General features: G+C 38.6%; 2 protein-coding genes across 5 annotated transcripts; both read left to right on the top strand.

Moving 5' to 3' along the window:
- The first annotated feature begins 1,337 nt into the window (after window positions 1-1,337).
- Window positions 1,338-4,705, top strand: LOC137290892 (holotricin-1-like). Its single transcript, XM_067822062.1, has 4 exons — window positions 1,338-1,464; window positions 1,880-1,891; window positions 2,549-2,703; window positions 3,161-4,705. Exons 1-3 carry the CDS (start codon window positions 1,425-1,427, stop codon window positions 2,695-2,697), a joined length of 201 nt encoding a protein of 66 aa, XP_067678163.1. The 5' UTR covers window positions 1,338-1,424; the 3' UTR covers window positions 2,698-2,703; window positions 3,161-4,705.
- A 1,931-nt stretch (window positions 4,706-6,636) lies between these two features.
- Window positions 6,637-19,126, top strand: LOC137291900 (uncharacterized). 4 transcript variants are annotated; one of them, XM_067823461.1, is made up of 13 exons: window positions 6,637-6,704; window positions 9,006-9,164; window positions 9,271-9,365; window positions 10,571-10,706; window positions 11,998-12,129; window positions 12,508-12,525; window positions 12,955-13,175; window positions 13,751-13,893; window positions 15,674-15,816; window positions 16,810-16,897; window positions 17,448-17,607; window positions 18,260-18,374; window positions 18,587-18,821. In XM_067823461.1, exons 1-12 carry the CDS (start codon window positions 6,650-6,652, stop codon window positions 18,371-18,373), a joined length of 1,464 nt encoding a protein of 487 aa, XP_067679562.1. In that variant the 5' UTR covers window positions 6,637-6,649; the 3' UTR covers window position 18,374; window positions 18,587-18,821. The 4 variants fall into 4 exon arrangements, with proteins under 4 accessions (XP_067679562.1, XP_067679560.1, XP_067679558.1 ...); XM_067823458.1 differs by lacking the exon at window positions 6,637-6,704 and adding an exon at window positions 7,595-7,883 and having other exon boundaries at window positions 18,587-18,895; XM_067823459.1 differs by having other exon boundaries at window positions 6,640-6,704; window positions 18,260-19,126.
- The last annotated feature ends 314 nt before the right edge of the window (window positions 19,127-19,440 follow it).

Below are 19,440 nucleotides of genomic sequence, written 5' to 3'. Positions count from 1 at the left end.
AATCCAGGGATGTTACCGTAAGGTATTATATATTACTGCAATTCACAATCATACGTGCGCCTCAGTCAAATGCTGCCACAATAATCTTCACAGGTACTATATACACAGCAACATTACTTAAGGAAACCAGAAATGTCCTATAAATGCAAAATTGTTTCTTCTTGGGTTACTAGTAGATGTAAAGTAATTTTCAAAGAATAAACTAGATGTGGTTAGGATTTTGATGTGTTTCAGGGGCTCTCATTCATTGAAAATATTAAATTGACATTTTTCATATGGACACCCCAAACTCAAGTTCCCATAACGATATTGGCAGACCGTCACTATGCGCAGGCTTTGACACCTGAATCCTTCGTTGGATCTGCATATCTACGGAAGCATAGTAGGGCCACTAACATACTATCTTCTATGTAGGATTTAGTATCGACTACGTAGGACTTAGTATCTCCTACTTAAGACTTACTATCTCCTAGCGTAGGAGATACTAAGTCCTACGTAGGAGTTACTATACCCAATGTAGGACCTAGTATCTCCTATGGAGTAGATAATGTGGCCCTACTACGCTTCCGTACACATCCTTCCAGGAATTACGCCACAGAAACAAATGGTGCCTGCTGTCCACCATCAGATGTATATTTGAAACCACAGTACGACAAACACGTTCACTGATGTGGACATAAGTCACCAGATCGATATGCTTCATGGGACGTAATAAGGACGTAAATACAACTGTCTATTCTTTTCTATAATTGATATTATTGGACACAGGGGCGTTGGTTCTTTCAGAGGAAGTCAGTAGGACAAATGCTTCCCAATAATTAAACTTAAGCTACAAAAAGTGTTAGGTGGAATATCTGTGTTTTAAACGTGTGTGCGGTACATTAAGACCCTTTTACATTCTGTATTTCCTTCCGTAATTATATGAATCTCTCAAGTCAAAACACATTTGCTTACATCAATTAGCTGGGAAAAGGGTTTGTCAGTACACAGTCCTCCACAGACTTGTAAGTGTTGTATTGTATGATCGGTGCCGGATACGGCTGGATACGCTAATCATGTAACTACATGTTAATGATTCCAAAACACATGCACCTGACAGAGTTTTACAACTGATCCTTCTTTTCACATAGGCTTCATATAGATGTGGAGTGATTTTCATGGTTTATACGTCAATACAAGCATCTTAGATTGCCCTCATTATATGCAATCCGCAACCTTCTCACTTTCTAGCTGTGTGTGAACCTACGTTTTTGATTTGAGCTTTGTGCAGTGTGCACACATATATCTGGAGATATGCAGTTGATACAACATGCATTTATTTGCTCTTGCAGGTGTCGCCTCACAGACTATCCCTTGACGTAAAGGACATATAAAAGGATCACTAGGTGGTTGCCATATTAAGAAACAAGGTTACTGAATTCAACATGAAACTGCTACTGTTGTGTTTGGTTGTTGTCATCGTTGGTAGGTATATTATGATTTCTTTGTACAGATATTCATGTGATCGGCTAATAGATCTGAACTGCTGCAATGCAGTGTTAAGTGCCTTTAATTGTTTGCAAACCAAAATTATTTTCTGACTTCAACATGCATATTCTGGTTACCAAACCAATAGGTTTTCTATCAACATAAATAAGACCATACAACTGAATTGACGTTCAACGCAGCACTGAACTCTAGTTTTTAAAATATATTTAAATTCATGAACACAATATGGGTTTAGATAAAATTACTGTGAAAAGACAACAATACATTTACACCAACACAAATATGTATTATGTTATTACACTTGCTAGATATAACGACATGTAGCTATATCCACCAGCATCTGTACCTTATATCTACCAGTGTTTTATGCAACCCATTATTTTCATTACAGGCATGGCCGATGGTGAGTGTTACATCGTCCGTATTTCAAAAGAATATATTATTATTATATTATCTGTTCATAAAAGAATTAAGAAAATATGGTAACGTTTCATCTGAATGTAGTTTATAGGTCATGAATATATGATACAAGCCAGCAAGCAACAATTTCATGGCATGCAAGAGGAATCAACACACTGCTCACATTTGATGTGATTAGTGCGTCTGTAAGCACACAACACAGATGAAGAGAGTCTGGCAACGAAGCCTAACGACGCCTTCATAGTACCTCATTAATGGAATTAAAATCATTTGAGACCTTTGGTGTTTGAGATGTATCGCATAAGCCGCTGCAATACTTCACATTCAGACATATGCATCAAGAGGCAACAGTTCATGTCTCATGGCGAGTCTGTCCAGCATGTGTGTTAATGAAGGCCTAGCAGTTTGTCTCACTGAAACCTTTGGCGTCATTTAATATGTCATTGATGATACTGACAAGTTTTTGCAACGACTCATTGTCGTCACATTTTTTACAGACAAGTTCCATTCGTGACAGACCTTGTGCAAATTTTAAGAGAGAACATTTACGTTTCAGCATTTTATGCATTTGAGTAGATATTTTAGATAGCGTGTATTTTCATAACTTTGCTCGGTACACGCTAGACTTCATGTTTTCCAGCTGCTTCCATCGAGAAGCGTGTCACCTGCGACCTGCTGTCCTTCACGATCATGGGCAACTCCGTTGGTGATTCTGCATGTGCTGCTAAATGCCTTATTACTAAACACACGGGCGGACACTGCGTCGGTGGCGTATGCGTCTGTCGATAAACATCAGTAAGCACTGATTTCTATAAAGGTGCTTGATGTGTTATTAGCATCTTCTGGGAAAGAAAGGTATTCCGAAATTTGAACTGCACTTGTGTATTATTGTCTTGATCATTCATGGTGTGAAACCTCAGAAGTGACTTCCAAGACCACTCTAACCCATCCTACTTCTGATCACTTTACCCCAATCCTTCCAAATACCACTCCCTCTCCACCCCTATTCCATCCCCAAACCGCACACCCTGGAAATATGGGGATGTTTCGAACAACTCCACTCTGCACTCTGAATGTAAATGCTCAGTACAGGAAATACCCATCATTTCCGGTCAAAGAATATATCTTTCTGGTAACACCACTGTTTGATACCACGTAAGTAGTCTAAGAATGAATTTAATCAGAAAAGGGTACCAAGATACAGTACTCATCAATAAGGAACAAAACTAACAAACATTTTTTGTCTTTGCAGATTGACGCGGTAGTTCTACACTTCTTCCACTGTGATCTTAATAAACAGTTTATAAAATTTTACAATATTTCGGTCCTATATATCTTTGAAGTTTTGACCTATATTACGTATGGAATTAGCCTGTTACGTTCTATGATCGATGTCCAGCATCAGAGATGCCATTCTTGGTGTCCCTCGAGGTTACGTGGACTGAAATCAAAGTTGAACAAAATAAAAAGAAGAAAATAACGTCATTTAAGGGTCCTATTCAAGGGACATAAATGGCTACACTTTCTTGTCGTTCGTCACATGTCAAACATGTTTGACATTCAGATGCGTTTAGGTTAAATGATCAGGTAATTTGTTGTAAACTGTCACCCATTGTCCATTTGCTATGGCAACTGTTTACTCTCCACTTGTAGTTGCTCTGATGGGGTGCTTGCTATTGTTTGATCCTTATAATGTCAAGAAAAACGAGAAACTTTAGACTTTCTCGTTTGTCAAGTAATCTCCAACTAAGGCACACTCTCATGATTGAGAAAGGACGATATCTCAAAGATGCAGAAGAAGTCCCACTATGTATCTACTGTTTACGTCTTGGAACTTGAAATTCGAAATACCTTTCTAAATTCATTGAAACGATGTCTTTTGAATGTAAATACGCACTTTTGTCCCTATCAAAATTTGTATTTGTTTTTACTTTAAACAGCATTCATCACAAACCTGATGTCCGTGTTTCACCTTTTTCATGCGTTTTTTACATTCAATATGGCGTATCCAAACTAGCACAGGCCTTCGAGGATAATGTCACACTGCACACAGATAACAGAAATAACTGTCTGTCAAATAGAAATGTCAAATGTGTCAAATAGAAATGTCAAATGTGTCAAATAGAAATTATTGCTATTCCAGATGTGATTATATGCAAAATCTTGGCAATGCGAAAAATGTCCAACTACACCCATACATAGATGATTCAAATTGTGGCCTGCGATAAATAGCAGAGGCCTACGGGAGTGTATGTCACACTGAACACGGATAACAGGAATGTAATTTATGTCTATCACTCATGTACACGTATGTGTCAATTGGGATTCATTTCTATTCTAGATGTGATCATATGCATACACAGGCAATGCAAAAGAAATTGTGGTGATGGCATGTGGTGCAAATGCATTTTTCTGAAAGTGGGATTTTCATTCAATCCATGTCAAATGTAAAGTATTTCATAACTTAAAACATTCAGAAGAACATTTTAGAAGAGGTTCATTTCGTATTTATTTGCCCCTAAATAATGATTTAAGAACAAGATATATGTAAAATATTGACTGTAAAGGAGAAATTCTCTCATTCCCCTACTGCAAAATGAAAACAGCAAATAGTTATATATGTATGCAAATAATAACGAAAACTTTTTGCGACGTAGCGCATTACTGTTGTAAATGCATAAAAGTATGTTTTAGTTATTTTACATCATACACTTTGTATTGTACTACATTATGTATTGTACATGGACCTTTGGACTTTCTACTGAATTAAAACACACTATATATATAGTCTGGTTCATAATTATTGAGAATTTTTCTTCTTACTTTCAGCTATCCTAACACCTCAACTGATTCACTGATACTTAAAACTAAGTAATGGTATAAGGGAGGTAACTCATCTTGGCCTACTGAGTATAGTACAATTAGAGTTACCTCCCCTGAATTTGTAGCAGACGTCATTTTCCTCAGCACTGTCAACAATGTCTGCTGAAGATAAAACAAGGTTGATTTTTGAGTTGTGTAATCAAGGAATTGATGATGTAAATACATTGGCAGAGAGAACAGGAACTCCTCTTTCTACTGTGTATAGGGTTAGGAAGAATTTTAAAGAGGGAAAGGATTTGGGGCACCAGAGAGGAGCAGGGAGACCCAGAAAATTGGACTTCTCAGATCGCCTCCGGCTGGGAATTTTAGCGTCTAAAAAGCAAAGGGCAAGCATCTCCAACATCAAGTATGAAATGATAGAAAGGGGATCAACAGTTGTATCAAAATCTACAGTTAGAAGAAATTTGATTGATCTTGGGTGGGAGAAAAAGACTGGAATTCCTTCTCCTCTCATGAAACAAGAACATAAAGACAGGCGTGTTGAGTGGTGTTTGGCACATGAAAACTTTGACTGGGAAAATGTGATTTTTACTGATGAAAGCTCAATATGGGTATATCCCAATAATGTGAAAATATGGACAAAGTCTGCGTCAGCACCGTTGTATCGACGACCTAAATACAGCCCAAAGTTTCATGTATGGGGAGGGATATCCTTATTAGGAACGACCCCGGTGTTTGTGTTTGAGGGAAATCTGACAAGTCAACGCTACACTAACATATTAGATAATTTTCTCCTTCCAAGTGCACATGTGTTTTATGGAAATGACTGGATTTTGCAGCAAGATAATGATCCTAAACACACCGCAAAACATGCAAAGCAGTGGTTTCAGGAGAAAAATGTGACTGCATTACCATTTCCTGCATATAGTCCTGACTTAAATCCCATTGAGAACATTTGGGGGATGATGAAGGAATGTGTGAATCAAAAGGGGTTGACAAAAATTGAAGACATGAAGAGAGAAGTGGTCCGATACTGGGACAGCATAACTCACGAGACACTAACCTCTCTGATAGGAAGTATGCCTACCCGTCTTAGACTGTGCCGTGAAGCTCAAGGAGACTTGATAAAATATTAAATTGTTACCTACACAACATGAAAAGGTCAGTTCACTTTACAATACATTCAATTTTATCTGATTTGTTCTCGTTTAATAATATGAAATGCTTTAGCTATTCTCAATAATTTTGAACCATACTGTATATATATATATATATATATATATATATATATATATATATATATATATATATATATATATATATATATATATATATATTAACACATCGTTATTTTGCAGTAGGATACACATACGAACAATATATCTTTGCAATAAACGTTTACGGCAGTATTGATCTTTAAATTACAACATATACAAATGTAAATCAATTCAATCACTTTATTCGTCATGGCAAATAAATATACATACAAAGAGATAAGAACAAGAATAATTTAGCAAACTCACAAGCGATCCCATTTAGTTGACAGCACTAATTCATTTTCAGTCAGTATAAAAAGTTGTATAGTTCATACAAACGGAATCGGAATGTACATACGTGTACATGTGGGGAATTTATCTATGACAGCCTCGTATTTTGTCTCTATTGTCTTAACAGATAATTTTCGCATTTTAGGTGTAACATGCGATCCAGTTATCCCCCCGGGCTGATCGGGTCCTTCGCTGAATTGCCCTGCCATGTTACTAACCGTACTGGTTAAAAATATTGATCCTACACCTTAAATACTAAACCAAAAACAAAACATCAATTTAGATAATCCAACTCCGTTTTCCTCACTTCTCATTTTGTATTTTCAAGGAAATCGCATGACCGCTAACATAGACTGTCACATGACAACAACATGCGCCATTGTTTGTTTAGAGATATCCTGTCGGTCCGGGATCAACGTGTCACTGGTAACAACTTAATTATGGTTAATTGTTTGAGTAAAGTTCAGTTGGTAAGTGTGCTGACAATGTGTGTATAGATGCGTAGTTAAACATGTCACTTGATTGTGGAGTCCGTTAATCGTTACTTTTGATCTTTAGGTAGCACGTTTATGAGGATGACTTCCGATTGCGCGACTGAAGTTTTCAGTTGCAACAACCAGCTTTGACAGTTCGAGACAAAAGGGTAAATTTGTACTTGTTAGAGCCTTTGGGGACCCTAAAATGAGTTCGACACAACCGGGAATTCGACACATCTAGTTCGACACATCAGGGTAAAAATAATGATAAATATAAGGAAATCGGCAGGGACCGAGATGTCAGTTCGACACATCCGAGAATTCGTCTCAACCGAGTTCGAGACAATGGGGTTCGACTGTATGTATGTATGTATGTATGTATGTATGTGTGTGTGTGTGTGTGTGTGTGTGTGTGTGTGTGTGTGTGTGTGTGTGTGTGTGTGTGTGTGTGTATGTATGTATGTGTGTGTGTGTGTGTGTGTGTGTGTGTGTATATATATATATATATATATATATATATATATATATATATATATATATATATATATATATATATATATATATATATATATATATATAAATATATATTTCTACCACATTGGATGGCAGGGTCCAAAGGTTGTGATCACTCACTAGGACTGTGTTGTTATCGCGTGGTTACTGAGATAATTATGTCAAACTAACCCTGAACTACCTGCAGGTAGTGACTTGCCTGACAAGTACAATGTCTGCATGTAGCAGGGGTTGTGATATGATTGCCAAATGATCCAAGCCGAACCAATAAGCACACACGTTTTAAAACGAACAAAGCTGTCCGTACAAGTTGTTGGTTATATGATCACAAGACCTTGAATTTACATTGACACGGTGACATTAGTGCATGACGTGTTAACGTTATAGGTCCTGCTGCATTGTATGTGACTATTGTATGACAAAGTTCAAGGTGAGAGCCATCCAATGCATCAGTGAAAGCTCTGCTTCTTAAAATAGGGTGTTAGTGAGAGCTGCTGATAATGGTCTGCGTTGTACGCAATCTGCAGCATAGAGTGAATGATGTTCCTGTGTGCTGAGACGATGTGGAGATATTGCCTCCTCCTTGTGACCTTTGCACATGCAGCTGCAGCATCAGGTAACGTCTTCCATCTTCTAATCAACAGTCCGCGACATTTTTGTTAACTACGGTGCATACAATATAAACAGAAAATCACAACGACGGAACGCATTCCAATACCAGGTTCGAATATTATCAGGGTCTAGGGCCGTATTTGATTAAGAATTTTGTATCAGGTATAATGCAAAGAGAAACGACGAAACCATTCCATAGCCATCAGAAATCTCTGAGTCGATTGTACAATTGTGAATACAGCATACCAGCGTTCAAGTTAGGTTTTCGTTTTCATGCACATAGTTTTAGCAATCCCCTACTCATGGCTCCTCAAGGTTTGAGTTGCTAGGTTTAGACTATTAACTTTTCCAAACGTATTTCACATAGTTGGTCGTGTAATATCTATTTTATTTTATTGAATGTATTTTCTTTGTCTCATTTTTATGACCTTTCAAACTTTTGAATTTGCCTTCCAGATGTTTGACATTTTTGTGTACTTTAGTACACATCGAGTGTTGATGTTTAGTCATTGATAATGGAACGTAATCGATCATTATGTTTTACGTATTAATATAAATTGCAGAGATAGTGTGGAAGGTCCTGACATTTCAGTCTGGTTAGACTCACTATCAGTTCGGGTATCCTTTGTCCGCAGCCTAGGTACTAAATGGGACTATGCCACAAACATGGCAAAGACTGTTATGACAGCACAGAGCCACGAAGCTGAAGATGTTTGTACCAATGCTGGGCAGCCAATGACAATGCACTAGTCTCGTCAAGTTCATTACATTTTAATCTATATTAAATAAAATCTACATTTTATTTTCGCATTTTGATTCAAAATCACATATTGATGGTTACTAGTTGGGTGTGAATGGTTCTAAGAAGGAACGGAAAAGCCTTCCGTGTCACTTTTCAGCCCATTTAGCCTATTTCTGGTGTCCCCCGCCGTGATATTGCTAAATGCGGTGTAAAAACATACTCATTCACTCTTTTATCTCGCAACCTTTCAGATATTATGTATTACAGCTTAAAACGTGACAGGACCTGACCCTGGCACTGTCAGGCTGGTAAAGTCCATTATTAGCTAATGTATATTTGGCCTCTCTAAACACTGCATTAATTATTCATATGATATTTCTTCAGAAAGATACGCATGTCCGGAAGGCTGGCTGCTGAAACAAGCATCCTGCTACAGATGGGGCACGACTAAAGTCTCGTACAGCCAGGCCACGTTTCAGTGTAAAGAGTGGGGGGCAGGCCTCAGGGTTATCAACAGCGAACAGGAAAACACGCTGTTTTCAGGTGAGTGTAAAACATAGCTGTTTTTTTCTGGTTTTCATCATCGACATAATGACGCAATGGAGAAACACACCCAAAACGGCTTTTTAAGTGCTCAAATCTTCTTCAGTATCAGGTTCTAACAGCGGAACGCAGTACTGGTTGGGAATAGACAAACTTAAAACCAATTTCTGGCGCGTAACGGATCATCTCGGGCAATCACGGGTGAGTCTGTACATTACATATGGCAATAGCGTTCACGTTGCAAATTGGACCCAAGCCAAAGGTACACAACCATTTATTTTAATGTTTATATGTGTCAATTATTAATAATCATACATGTATATCGATAATAATGATATCATGATCAGACGTTGGGTCCCCGTCGTTGTATGTCGTGCATGGGTTTTCCGATATTTTAGAACTAGATGCATAATTTGGGCATCAATTTTCCGTTAGCAAAGCATACTTACGTATATGATCAAATACCAATACAATCTAACTGTATGACTGAGCTACTCTATCCCGATATTGCAGATAGGTGTAGCAGACGAGTATGGCCACCACATCCTCCATACCCATAAGGAAGAGAGATTTTATGGATGTCAATAGTAATAAAAAAGTTGACATCCATAAAACTCTATTCCTTACACTACAAGTTTATTAAAATCTATACATTGCACAAATACAGATTTAACGTTATATATAGCTACTGTATATGCCTGTTGTCAAGCGGAATTGTAATAAAACATGATGCAGCTATAAATGGTCGCAAACTGGCTATGATGTCTGACATTCAAACGTAATTCTTTTGTGTCTTTCATTTTCATGGTCAATGATTAAACTCTATATCATTTTTGGTTTCCAAAGCGTAAAGATTTGGCAACCCAGTGTGATTATTTCCAAGATAAGGTGTAATAGCCTGTTATGATCTTAAAGAAGCGAGAAAATACACGTAGCCAAATCACTGACATTTAGAACCAACGGAAACGAGTTTAAACACGCCAGTAAAAAGATAGGCTAATGATGTCATCCACATATACAAACTATTGTCAATATAAACCATGGTAAGGGGAACATAAGATGTGCCCTCTCCTAAAGAGTTGTAGCCAAACTTTGTTGCATCATGAACTCTCGAAGAAAAGTCTTTGAATGAAATTTAGAAGTTATTCACATGTAGGAAATAGATAATGGATGTCATGTTTATCACAATGGCCACAACGTTTCGGAGTGCTAACTTTCTCGTCAACTAAATGAAGGAGTAAGAACACACTTCCAGACGTTGAGTTCCTTATGAAAAAAGAAGATGACAGAAGTAAATTCTCCATATGTGTAGATTTTACGTGTTTAATAAAATCAATATACATGTGTAGACCTTCTTCGGATTCTATCACATGTTCATGTCTAACCCACTTCATGCATCCTTCCAGAGCCCGGTCTACACTGCATTTTCTTCGACGAGAGATAATTACCGCACTCAATGTGCTGTGTGGTCCTCAACACAGACCTCTTGGTCAAAGGTCACGTGCGGTTCGTCATATCAGTACATATGTCAAAAGCCAGCAGGTATTACAAGAAATATACAGTTCAGAAAATAATTTTTAATTTATGTACAAGAACACTTATTATGCAATGAAACAAAGTGACACTGTGGGAACTGCACTGACATAGCACGGCTTTGTACAGTATCTCGGTTTTATCAGGTCGGTTGATGAAGGATCAGCAGATCCAGGATCAGCGCCCAATGAAGCAGGTCCTAGACACTTAACACGAGCACGGGTATTTTGCAGACAAACTTTGGAACACGCTGATATTTTTCTAGTGTTTGCCGGAATATGATCATAGGTTTCTAATGTTTGCCCGAAACATGGTTATATGATTCTCATGATATGTGTCTGATCCGAGAAAATGATCATGTGTTTTTAGTGTTGGCCTGGAACATGATCCTATGTTTCGAGTGTTGATCCGGAACATGATCCTATGTTTCGAGTGTTGATCAGGAACATGATCCTATCTTTCTAGTATTGATCCGGAACATGTTTCTAGTATTGATTCGGAACATGATCCTATGTTTCTAGTGTTGATCCGGAACATGATCCTACGCTTTTAGTGTTGATCCGGAACATGATCCTATGTTTCTAGTATTGATCCGGAACAAGATGCTACGTTTTTAATGTTGATCCGGAGCATGATCCTATGTTTCTAGTGTTGATCTGGAACATGACCCTATGTGGTATTTCAGTAACAACTTCCTTCAATGTACATCGTCATAATCAATTTACATGTATATTTCCTCACTTAACACGAGCACGGGTATTTTGCAGACAAACTTTGGAACACGCTGATATTTTTCTAGTGTTTGCCGAAATATGATCATAGGTTTCTAATGTTTGCCCGAAACATGGTTATATGATTCTCATGATATGTGTCTGATCCGAGAAAATGATCATGTGTTTTTAGTGTTGGCCTGGAACATGATCCTATGTTTCGAGTGTTGATCCGGAACATGATCCTATGTTTCGAGTGTTGATCAGGAACATGATCCTATCTTTCTAGTATTGATCCGGGACATGTTTCTAGTATTGATTCGGAACATGATCCTATGTTTCTAGTGTTGATCCGGAACATGATCCTACGCTTTTAGTGTTGATCCGGAACATGATCCTATGTTTCTAGTATTGATCCGGAACAAGATGCTACGTTTTTAATGTTGATCCGGAGCATGATCCTATGTTTCTAGTGTTGATCTGGAACATGACCCTATGTGGTATTTCAGTAACAACTTCTTTCAATGTACATCGTCATAATCAATTTACATGTATATTTCCTCATTGCATGTCTGCCGTTTGTATTTTAGACTGTGCTAAGAACATGTTTGGAGTGAACTGCTCGTCAGAGTGCCACTGTAAAGCTGAGCCATGTGACCCTGCCTCTGGGATCTGTAAACATGGCTGCTTATTGGGTTGGAGTGGACAGTCGTGTGACACAGGTACGGTCGGTGTAAGATTTACCTGTATTTTGACTGTAATTTCAATGCGGAAACACTGCATCACAGGAACACCTCATCACACAACTCTGATGTACTATAAACCCTATGATTACATGATGTCATTTAAATCCTATTAGATCAACGATGTCATTTAGATCAACACACGGTGCTGGCGATTAGGTGCCTGACTCTGAGGGTGCGGTTTCGAATCCCGGATGGGACTCAACCAAAAAAGTACTAGAATTTGTACTTTACTAGGAAAGTGAAATCCCAAATATGACATATGTTTGTATGTTACTATAAACCCTGATATATTTGTACCTGTTCGAATGTTATGTTCTCTATGGTATCAACGGATATATATTTTTTTCTTTTCAGAAAAACTCAAAGCTGAAGGTGGGTCCATTCAAACATGTGCACATACATAAGTATTGTCTCGTAAGAAAATAACGTAGTAAACTAGGTATGATTTCCTGGGATGCTAATGGTGACCATCTTACACCCAGCGCTTCTGAATGTACGATTACTTATGTCGTGATATTACAAGTACTCATAATGATTAACCGAGGTTTGTCTTTGGTCTGCTTAATGGTGGATTCAGGTTACGTCTAACAGCACCTGAGATAATATCACCTTCCAATTATCAAGCGGTCTATAATGCGCTCAAACCCGACAAACAAATCTCATGATGTTTGAAATTGCCGTTATATTTATTTATTTATTTATTTATTTATTTATTTATTTATTTATTTATTTATTTATTTATTTATTTATTTATTTATTTATTTATTTATTTATTTATTTATTTATTTGTCTGTCTTTTAGCAAAGTTCTACTGCTTCAAAATAGATGGTGTCAACAAGATGGTGTTCAGAGCAAATCAGAGAAACACCACCTACCGGTCAGTAACTGCCGTCGACAAGAAAGGTAACTCCATTGCAACATGTGACCAGACGATATTTGATCATTTTAAGCCAGGAGAAATGGCTACGCTGAAAGTGAGAAAAGACGGCGACCGTTACAAACCGAAATGCGGAGAAACTCAGGTATTATCAATTAAATCTAAATTAAATTTGTTGATTAAGTGGAATATACCTCATGTCCAGGTAAAGACAAAGGCGATTATAGTGTGATCATATAATGGGTTTTTAAGCAGTATTACGCTCTCTGTTCTGATACCTCAGATACCTATCTGATACCTATCAGGGTCAGAATGGATCTGAAGCAACCCATGCATGCGGTAAAAGGCGACTAATGGGATCGACTAGTCACATGTGACTTGCTATCTTGACTGACATGTTCATTGATGTCCATGATGTGGATCACTGGATTGCCTATTCCAGACCTGATTATTTACAGACGACGCCAGATAGTTGGATTATTACTGTGTGCAGAATGAAGCAACAACCAAACAAACAAACAAATATGACACATGACATTCTTGCAGACCATCCTACCCAGGTTCCTCCACAAACGTTTATACGAAACCAGCAATTAACTAAGTAGAGATGACGATACACCCAAGGTGTTTTACATGTGGATGTACGGTTTGGTGAGTCCCAGGTGTTCTGATACGAAAAAAAAATGTTAGTGTTATCTCACGCTGAATGTTTCATGTCAGCATTCAGACAACCTAATGACGTGGAGGTTCAAGTTCCAGGAGTTCCCAGTCACGTCCTCGGCGTACGATGTCCTATTTGAGGTCACGTGCGACTTCACTAAGGCGGACACACTACAGAGACGTATTACCACTGAAGGCGAGAGGTAAGCGGATGACGTACGTTACGAAAACGTCATGAGGACACACTGCAAAGACGTATTACCACTGAAGGCGAGAGGTAAGCCGATGACGTACGTTACGAAAACGTCATGAGGACACACTACAGAGACGTATTACCACTGAAGGCGAGAGGTAAGCTGATGAAATAGGTGATGAAAACATCAAGAGAACACACTACAGAGACGTATTACCACTGAAGGCGAGAGGTAAGCTGATGAAATAGGTGATGAAAACATCATGAGGACACACTACAGAGACGTATTACCACTGAAGGCGAGAGGTAAGCCGATGACGTACGTTATGAAAACATCATGAGGACACACTACATACATGTATTACCACTGAAGGCGAGAGATAACTTTATGAAGTACGTCATGAAAGCATGAGGACACACTACAGAAACGTATTACCACTGAAGGCGAGAAGTAAGCTGATGAAATAGGTGATGAAAACATCAAGATGACGCATTACAGAGACGTATTACCACTGAAGGCGAGAGGTAAGCCGATGAAATAGGTGATGAAAACATCAAGAGGACACACTACAGAGACGTATTAGCACTGAAGGCGAGAGGTAAGCTGATGAAGTACGTCATGAGAACATCAAGAGGACACACTACAGAGACGTATTACCACTGAAGGCGGGAGGTAAGCTGATGAAGTACGTTAAGGGGATGAAGTACGTCATAACAATATCAAGAGAAGAGGTAAGGTAATTAAGTATGTAATATGTGAGCATCTCATATTCACACCTTACTATTTAGATATGGGTTTGGTTGTATTTAGTTATCACAGACAACTGGCAATGTGAATATGTTTATTAGTCAGTTTCGTATGCGGACTATTGATGTATTAAGCAGGAATGGCATTTAACTATTAATGGAAGTTGAAGATTCATATCGTCAATTTAAGTCGTTGCTTCAGGGAGAGTGTTATCTTGCTCACCTTCGCTACTGGAATGTTCGCTATGTTTTTATATATATTAGATTAATGATAAATTAATAAACCGTGGACGATATGCGTCTGTGGAGAATACCCTATGTTTATATCTATTCTGTTACATTATTGAAGACGAATTTCCATTTCATGTTTATTTGTATTGTGTATGAAAATCTAAGAAACAAGTATCTGCCACAACTGTCTCTATCTCAATTCAATGCTTACCAACTGTCTTTCTTACTTTCTTGCAAAACAAAATGTAGCCACATTTATTTAAAATGCATTTTTGCTAAGAACATAACTGATTAGTGAGAAAGTTGGTCATATATGCCATTGTTAAGATGTATCCCTATTTGTATCCCTTTCAAACAATAAAGAATTGAACTGAATTGAAAGTACATTAAATTAATGAAGTAAGACGTTATGAAAACATCAAGACGACACACAACATAGACGAGTGTCCTTTGAAGAAGAGAGGTAAGGTAATAAAGTACATTAAGCTGATGAAGTATGTTATGAAAACATCAAGACGACACACCACATAGACGGTTGTCCTTTGAAGAAGAGAGGTAAGGTAATAAAGTACATTAAGCTGATGAAATATGTTATGAAAACATCAAGAGGACACACTACAGGGACGTAAAGGTTTCTTGAAACAGAGAAAAATCTTTTAAGAGCGGTGTGCCTATGTTTATATTCGCGAAAGAAGTTACAAATGACCAAGTGACTGATACATCATTGCGCAGTTCATGCTATAAATTTTAGTTGGGGGAACACTGAGTATTAGATGATTCTCGTCTGTTTTTGTCACTGTCATCTAAACCAGGCCGTCAAACCAGACAACAACACTGGCGGAAAGTAAGCTGTCCGTCAGCTTTGACATCATCGACCCTTACCAGCTTGTTCCTGTCACCACCGCCACTCTGGGACAGCAGGTGCAACTGCAGATGAAGCTCAACAATGAAGTCGGTATGACATCTATAAATGATTTGTTTGTTTGTTGTTTAACGCCGCACTCAGCACTCCAGTGATCAACATCATGAGCATCGGTCTAAGCACTTGGGATGCGATGACATGCGGGATGCTTTCTATCGCATAAACTTCCGAAGAAAAATATCGGTGTCCTCAGAAATACATAATCAACTCATATAAATTCGGACTGTATACCGGTATTGTGAATGTGACAGTGTGTTTTCAGCAGCTTTTGATTTGTAAATGTAATTGTTTTTTAAAAAATCACCATGCATGTTGATTAAGGGTCTCTGGAACTTTTGCTGAATGGGTAACGCAGGACATTGCGGTAGCAAATCGTCCGCTCGTAACGCCGAAGGTCCGTGTTCGATTCCCCATATGGGTACAATGAGTGAAGCCCATTTCTGGTGTCCTCTGCCGTGATGTTGCTGGAATATTACTGAAAGCGACGTGAAACCATACTTAAAAACTAATGTTCCAAGCTCTTATGTGTACATAGTATTGTTTGACCGCCCATTTTCTAACTTCTTTGGTATGGCGAACGTTACTTTTGATAATAGCTGACAAGATACAAAACCTGTCGATTACTGCTATCCCTATTATACACAAGAGCAAGATAAAATTATTTGTTACTGTTCTCGTAAAAAGGTAGGGAATCCATGGAGGAAACAGATAATGGAGAGAAATTAAGGGAAGGTGTGACAATTTATTCCAATCCTTTGGACATGCTTCATCTGTATGGATATACATTACTTTTTCTGGTATAGCACTGGCATTTGGTATGCTCACAAAATGGAATATTCCCTATTTTGAATGTTATTTTTCCGAGTTCTGAATCACAATGTTATATGCTTGTGCATCACTGACGTAGTCACATAATTTCAAAATATTCCCCGACTTCGACCTATTTAAGCACGCACGTGCATGAATATTTACGTATGAGTATAATCACATTTTCCATTATGTGTAATGAAAATACTTGTTTTTCAGAGTATGGCATCAGCGCTATCGCACCTTTCAACTGTTCCGTCAGCTCCCCTGACAGCCGTTATCATGTTTTGATGTCTGATGAAAATGGGTAATTATTAATATACATGTGTTTAGGGACAAAAGTGTATGTGGTCTCATATGTAATAATTACCTAGAAGCATCTTATTGAGCATGACTACACCAAACCTACTGTCTTAGTGTAAGTCCTTCAAATTGATATAGATCCACTGTGGTGTAATTGTCCGAGTAACTGCAATTTGCTGTAAGTAGTAGTAGTAGTAGTAGTAGTAGTAGTAGTAGTAGTAGTAGTAGTAGTAGTAGTAGTAGTAGTATTTTGGCACGATGGAACCCTATTTCAGTGCGTTCGAATCTCTGTACGCATGGATATCTTTTTACGTTTTGTCACCACGAGAAAAGTGTTAATTGGCTTTAGCGATATGTTGAAGATACGAGACCTGCGTTACGTTGACCTTGTCTAAGCCTCAAGATAACGATGACAACTTGACGCCGACAATAGTGATATAGCTACAATGTTGATAAAGCAGGATAAAGCTTCACTCACGCCTAACGTGCCATTATCTCGGATCCCATGTCAAATGATCGATTCCTAAACTGGATTTATTTTAATATTTTTGAAGATGCATGACCGACAACGCCCAGATTCATTTCCCTGCGACGGATCTCTTGACGTGGCGCAGTGACCTGTTCGAAGCGTTCGCCTTCCCTGGTTACGACAAACTCCTCTTCCTTTGTCAGTTCCATGTGTGTTTCGACGAAGAACACCCTATCTGTCATGATGTAAGTGACATGTTCTCTAGAGTCAGTTAGTTTCGTTTTACGCTGCTTTTAGCAATATTCCAGCACTATCATGGCAGAAATGGGCTTCTCTCATTGTACTCACATGAGGAATCGAACCCGGGTCTTCAGTGTGAAGAGCGGAGCTTTATACCACTAAAAAAGCCCCACCACCCCAGGAGGATTAAAGACTGCACTGCATCCATAACGCGCAGCACAACTACAATTGGTAAAGGGCTGGGTTTTACGCCGCTTTTAGCTGTATTCAAGCGATATCAAGGGCCAGGACATTGGGAAAGGGCATTATGCACTGTACGCATGGGAATCGAACATGTGTCGTCGGCGTAACGAACTAATGCTCTTACTTCTAGCCCACGACACCTTAATGCATTGACCTATTATAGTTACTTTATAGCCTTACTATGAAGATCCAACCTCATGTCGCATGTCACCTGACAAGGTAACAGTTGCAGAGAACGATCATTTGTTACAAAAAACATGAAAAAAATATATAATATAAATATTTTGACCACCTGATCCATTAAACTGCCTCTTATGACGAGCACAGGTTGCTGAATATCAATTCTAACCAGATCTTCATGGGTTGCTTCAGCTGGAGTAAAAGGGATGATGGAGGGTGCTGTTTCTGTTACAGATGTGCACCCACTCCAAGAAGAGGAAGGCTAAGAAGAGGAGGAGGAAGAGAAGGCGGTCCCATAAACACCGTGAACCAGTAGAGATTGGGACAACACTCTCTGTCCTCAAGTAGAGTGAGTGGATTGAGTTTTATGCCGCTTTAGCAATATTTCAAAAACAGCGGTGTCACCAGGAATGGGATTCACTCATTGAAAACTCGAAGCCCGGTCTTCACCACAACGCTTTAACCCACAGTCCCCTGAATTACAAACATTATGAAAAATATTTTTGTCTAAAGATACAACGTTATATTTACCCTGGTTTAGGTATCTTATATCATTGACAGAATGATAGTGCCTTCCCGAGTCATTACCATGTGGAACATCTGCCTTCCGGGAGTATTCCAGGACTAGCAATTGAATACACTGGAGGCGGCCACACGTCTACCAGTTTGGGGACGCGATTCCTTCAGAGGGATGAAGGAACACTGTACCCACTAGGCTGCCGCACCGTTTCCATATAGAAACTGCCATGACTGTAAAATGATTAAACATACTATGATGTGTTGGTTGTATGTTTCATGTATGTGCACTTGTGATGACTGCGGTCCTTCAGAGGGATGTTCAGTATTGGAATTATAGAGACATGACAAGCAGAATATTTGTATATAGTTAGTATATGTGCCACTCGGTTCGAGTGAGTGAGTTAGCCGGTTTTAGCAACATTCATACAATATCACGGCATGGACACCAGAAATAAACTTCACACATTATGCCTGTGAAGGGAATCGAACCCGGGTCTTCAGCTTGAAGAGCGGACGATTTAACCATTACTCTAACAAACCGTCCCAACAGTCAACAACAGTACCTATAAACCTGTACCCAAACCAAATGTTCCTGTTGTATGTCAACGATAACATGACTTTAACATGATGCTGAACATGACACATCCCACTGCAGGTGGAAATTGCGTTGTAAAGTTGTAGGTGCGTTGGTAATGCAGGGGTCGGCTTGAATGACACTAAATGTTATGAACAATGGCTACATCTCTCACCGTCACGGATAGTCCACACACTAACGACAGAGTGCACGAAAGTGAATTGCATGGATGACCGTTGTACGTCGCATTGAGCAATATTCCAGAAATATCATGGCAGAAGATACCAGAAATGGGCTTCACACGTTATACCCAAGTGGGGAA

Source organism: Haliotis asinina, chromosome 7 (genome assembly GCF_037392515.1).
Source record: "Haliotis asinina isolate JCU_RB_2024 chromosome 7, JCU_Hal_asi_v2, whole genome shotgun sequence".
Classification (NCBI taxonomy): domain Eukaryota; kingdom Metazoa; phylum Mollusca; class Gastropoda; order Lepetellida; family Haliotidae; genus Haliotis; species Haliotis asinina.
The sequence above is the reverse complement of the archived record's forward strand: the minus strand, read 5'-3'. Positions and strand labels throughout refer to the sequence as shown.

What these genes read in the sequence shown, in the direction of transcription:
- LOC137291900 (XM_067823457.1), top strand. Translation starts at nt 7,805, where the DNA reads ATGATGTTCCTGTGTGCTGAGACGATGTGGAGATATTGCCTCCTCCTT. An exon ending in CATATGTCAAAAGCCAGCAG is followed by an intron (nt 10,707 to 11,997) that starts GTATTACAAGAA and finishes TTTGTATTTTAG; the next exon opens with ACTGTGCTAAGAACATGTTT. An exon ending in CGAAATGCGGAGAAACTCAG is followed by an intron (nt 13,176 to 13,750) that starts GTATTATCAATT and finishes GTTTCATGTCAG; the next exon opens with CATTCAGACAACCTAATGAC.
- LOC137290892 (XM_067822062.1), top strand. Translation starts at nt 1,425, where the DNA reads ATGAAACTGCTACTGTTGTGTTTGGTTGTTGTCATCGTTG.